We start from the raw sequence: 4578 nt of genomic DNA, 5'->3' as shown, positions 1-4578 counted from the left end.
AGATCAATCCGTCACCATTCACCAAAGCAAGTTGTACACGCACACGTACGTCCACACCCTCGTCCCAAGTCAAACATTTGGCGTTTTGGCGCCAAATCCAGGCGCACGCGGCCTGGTTAAGTTAGGCAGCCACCTTCTCCCCCGCGCGCCTCGTCTGCACCTCCAGCTGCTTCCTCCAAGCTCTCCCGCTCCCCATAAAACCACGGCATTGTAGCAGACGTAGCTATCAGATGATCGCCAGTGCACTGTGCACGTCCACCTCATCCTCACGGCCACCACCCACGTCCTGCCGGCCCCAATGGCCAAGTTGCTCGCCATCCCAATCATCGTCATCCTCCATATCGGCCTCATCATGCCGATCGCTGTCTCCGCCGCCGCCATGGCACCAGGAGCAGCAGACGACCGGTCTGCGCTCCTCGGCTTCCTCTCCGGCGTCTCGGCAGACCCCGGCGGCGCCCTCGCCGACTGGGGCCGCTCCCCGCGGTTCTGCAACTGGACCGGCGTCGCGTGTGACCGCAGGCGGCGCGTCACCCAGCTGGTGCTCAGCGGCCGTGGGATCCGCGGCGTGCTCTCGCCGGCGCTGGGGCGGCTGTCCTTCATCTCGGTTCTTGATTTGTCCAGCAACGCGTTCGCCGGGGAGGTCCCTGAGGAGCTGGGCACGCTGTCGAGGCTGACGCAGCTGAGCCTGACGAACAATTTACTCGAGGGCGCGATCCCCGCCGGCATCGGGCTCCTCCGGGAGCTCTACTACCTCGACCTCAGCGGCAACCGGCTCTCCGGCGGCATCCCAAGCACTCTCTTCTGCAATTGCTCTGCGCTGCAGTACATGGACCTCGCCAACAACTCCCTCGCCGGCGACATCCCGTACTCCGGCGAGTGCCGCCTCCCCAGCCTCCGGTACCTCCTTCTTTGGTCTAACGAACTGTCCGGCCCGATCCCGCCGGCGCTGTCCAACTCAGCCATTCTCGAGTGGGTCGACTTCGAGTCCAACTACCTCGCCGGCGAGCTGCCGTCTCGGGTGTTCGACAGGTTGCCGCGGCTACAATACCTCTACCTCTCCTACAACAACCTATCCAGCCACGACGGCAACACCAACCTCGACCCCTTCTTCCTCTCCCTACGCAACTGTACTCGCCTGCAGGAGCTCGAGCTCGCCGGGAACGGCCTCGGCGGTAGGCTGCCGTCGTTCATCGGCGAGCTCTCGCGCAGCTTCCGGCAGATCCACCTTGAGGACAACGCCATCTCGGGCTCCATCCCGCCTAACATCTCCGGCCTCGTCAACCTCACGTACCTCAACCTCTCCAATAACCTCATCAACGGCTCCATCCCGCCGGACTTATCGCGCATGCGGCGGCTCGAGCAGCTGTACCTCTCCAACAACCTCCTCTCCGGCGAGATCCCCCGGTCCATCGGTGAGCTACCGCACCTCGGCCTCCTCGACCTCTCCGGCAACCGCCTCGCCGGCGCCATCCCGGACACGTTCTCCAATCTCACGCAGCTCAGGAGGCTGATGCTGCACCACAACCGCCTTGCCGGTGCCATTCCGCCTAGCCTCGGCGAGTGCGACAACCTCGAAATCCTCGACCTCTCCTACAATGGCCTCCAAGGCAAGATCCCGTCGCACGTCGCCGCCATGAGCAACCTCAAGCTGTACCTGAACCTCTCCAACAACCACCTGGAGGGCTCTCTCCCTCTCGAGCTCAGCAAGATGGACATGATCCTCGCTCTCGACCTGTCGTCCAACGAGCTCGCCAGCACGATCCCGTCGCAGCTCGGTGGCTGCGTCGCGCTCGAGTACCTCAACCTCTCCGGCAACGCGCTGCGGGGCGCGCTCCCGGAAGCCGTCGCGGCGCTGCCGTTCCTGGAGGCGATCGACGTGTCGCGGAACGGGCTCTCGGGTGCCCTGCCAGAGTCCCTGCAGGTGTCCACGTCGCTCCGGGACGCGGACTTCTCCTACAACAACTTCTCCGGCGTGGTGCCCCACGCCGGCGTGCTAGCGAACCTGTCCGCGGCGGCGTTCCGAGGCAACCCCAGCCTCTGCAGCGCCGGGCATATTCCCGGCATTGCGACGTGCGGCGCGAGACGTGCCGATCGCCGGCGTGCGGTGGTCCCCGCCGCGTTCGGCATCGTCGCGGCCGTGTGCATGATGCTGTGCGCGGCCGGGTGCCGGTCGATGGCCACGGCGAGAGAGAGGCAGCGTTCGACGTGGCGCGTGGACATCGAGGAGCAGGCCACGGAAAGGGAGCACCCGAGGATATCCTACAGGGAGCTCTCGGAGGCCACGGGCGGCTTCGCAGAGTCTCGCCTGATCGGCGCCGGGCGGTTCGGCCGCGTCTACGAGGGGACGCTCCGCGGCGGCGCGCGCGTGGCCGTGAAGGTGCTCGCGGACCCGAAGGGAGGCGGCGAGGTGTCCGTCAGCTTCAAGCGCGAGTGCGAGGCGCTCCGGCGGACGCGGCACAAGAACCTCATCCGGGTGATCACCACCTGCAGCACGGCCAGCTTCAACGCACTCGTGCTGCCGCTCATGCCGCACGGCAGCCTCGAGGCGCACCTCTACCCGCACGACGACGACGGCGACGACGGCGGCGGCGGCAGCAGACTAGGCTTCCGGCAGCTCGTGGGCATCGCGAGCGACGTGGCCGAGGGGATGGCCTACCTGCACCACTACGCGCCGGTGAGGGTCGTGCACTGCGACCTCAAGCCGAGCAACGTTCTCCTCGACGACGGGATGCGCGCCGTGATCTCCGACTTCGGCATCGCGCGACTCGTCGCCGGCGCCGAGGCGAGCAGCGACGACTCCGCCGCTCCGTGCAACTCCATCGCCACCGGGCTGTTGCAGGGTTCAGTTGGCTACATCGCACCTGGTACGTGACACACACACATAAGTTTGTGCGTGCATGCATGCATGCTCGATGTGACATTAATTACATTTCACTAATCCTGTGATTAACGGCTAATTTATTTGGTTCAGAGTACGGATTAGGAGGGCACCCGTCGGCGCGGGGCGACGTGTACAGCTTCGGCGTGCTGATCCTGGAGCTGCTCACCGGGAAGCGGCCGACGGACGTGATCTTCGACGAGGGGCTCACGCTGCACGACTGGGTCAGGCGGCTCTACCCGCACGACGTCGCCGGCGCCCTCGCCCACGCGCCGTGGCTGCGGCGGGAAGGAGTGCCACTGCCGGTGGCCGACATGGCGGTCGTGGAGCTGATGGAGCTCGGGCTGGCATGCACGCAGCATTCGCCGGCGCTGCGGCCCACCATGGCGGACGTCTGCCACGAGATCACCATGATCAAGGACGGCCTGGCCAAGCACGCCGGCGCTGACGACGGTGACCGGTCGTTCTCCACGATCAAGGACTCGCTCTTCTCCAACTCAAGTTAATCAACACCCAGAAACCAATTGAGATGACAAGAATTAGAGCATCTCCAATGGATGTTGTAGACAAAAAATAACTAACTTATGCGTCCTCAACATCCGAAAACCACTCTCCAACAGATAGTCCTGGCCATCTCAGGCCCGGCCCTAAAATCCAGGGCCTAGGCCCAATGGGCTTGCCCATGGGCCGGGCTTGGGCCTGAGTTTTGAGCCCACCAGCAGGGCCTGAACGGGCTTGGGCTTTGCATATTGGCATTTTAAGGAAGAGGCCTGGCCCACGGCCCTAAGCCCTAAGGGCTTTTCAGGGCTTTTTACCAGATGGGCCGGGCTTGGGCTTGAAAAGTAGGCCCGATGGTAGGGCCTGGGCCTCAGTTTTTTGCCGTGGGCTTTTTCAGGCCCGGCCCAGCCCGGCCCATGGCCAGATATGCCAACTAATATAGACGCAAGATTTTTACATCTTCATCTCTAGAAGACCTAAAATACAACACGTGGAGATGCAAATTTGCAGCTCCACCCCTACGAGATTAAAACGGTCAGTCGCGCGCCAACCGCCCAACCGCTTTCATTTTCGTTTTGCCCGCCCGTCTGCGGCCCGCCTGCCTCTGCCACCGATGGTTTCTGGCCGAAAACATTGCTGCCACTACCCATCCGTCCATCCCCGACCATGCAACGACCCTGCCGGCCATCCCCGTCACCCGCCACGTCGCGATAGCCACCGAGGACCACCGGTTTGAGTCCGTCCCGTCGCACTTCTGCCGCCGCGTCGCTCGCCCACCGCACCACCCGGTCGCCCAGATCCGGCCGCTCAACCGCCCCCGCTGCCGGTTCCGATGCTGCTCCTCTGCCGCCCGCCTCCAAATCGGTCAAACTGGCCGCTTCTCCGTCGTCGTATCGCCGCCGCGCCGCCGGATGATATGAGCTTCCCCGCCACCCCGCTACCGCTGGATTCGATCAGCACACCCGCCGCTACGCCACTACCGCTTTTCCTCCGCTAGACTCGACCTTCTCGCGTCGCACGGCAATCGCTTCGCCGCCCCGCCGCGACCAATCGGCCGCTTGATTCACAGCTGCGCCACCGACCATTCGAGCTCCTCCCGCCGCATTCAACCTTCCGGCTCTCGTCGCTCGGCTGCCGGCCACCTGCTGCCGACGCTCCTCCCAGCTCACGGCGCTCGGCCGCTGGCGCTCATGCCTACTAGT

The 4578-nt window shown here is 64.5% G+C and overlaps 1 protein-coding gene across 1 annotated transcript; it reads left to right on the top strand.

Moving 5' to 3' along the window:
* The first annotated feature begins 298 nt into the window (after nucleotides 1-298).
* LOC123163738 (putative leucine-rich repeat receptor-like serine/threonine-protein kinase At2g24130) lies at nucleotides 299-3384 on the top strand. Its single transcript, XM_044581095.1, has 2 exons — nucleotides 299-2864; nucleotides 2972-3384. The coding sequence occupies exons 1-2, from the start codon at nucleotides 299-301 to the stop codon at nucleotides 3382-3384; spliced, it is 2979 nt and encodes a 992-aa protein (XP_044437030.1).
* The last annotated feature ends 1194 nt before the right edge of the window (nucleotides 3385-4578 follow it).

This window comes from Triticum aestivum, chromosome 7D, assembly GCF_018294505.1.
Source record: "Triticum aestivum cultivar Chinese Spring chromosome 7D, IWGSC CS RefSeq v2.1, whole genome shotgun sequence".
Lineage (NCBI taxonomy): Eukaryota > Viridiplantae > Streptophyta > Magnoliopsida > Poales > Poaceae > Triticum > Triticum aestivum.
This window is presented reverse-complemented; position numbering and strand designations above follow the sequence as displayed.

What these genes read in the sequence shown, in the direction of transcription:
- LOC123163738 (XM_044581095.1), top strand. Translation starts at nt 299, where the DNA reads ATGGCCAAGTTGCTCGCCATCCCAATCATCGTCATCCTCCATATCGGC. An exon ending in AGTTGGCTACATCGCACCTG is followed by an intron (nt 2,865 to 2,971) that starts GTACGTGACACA and finishes TATTTGGTTCAG; the next exon opens with AGTACGGATTAGGAGGGCAC.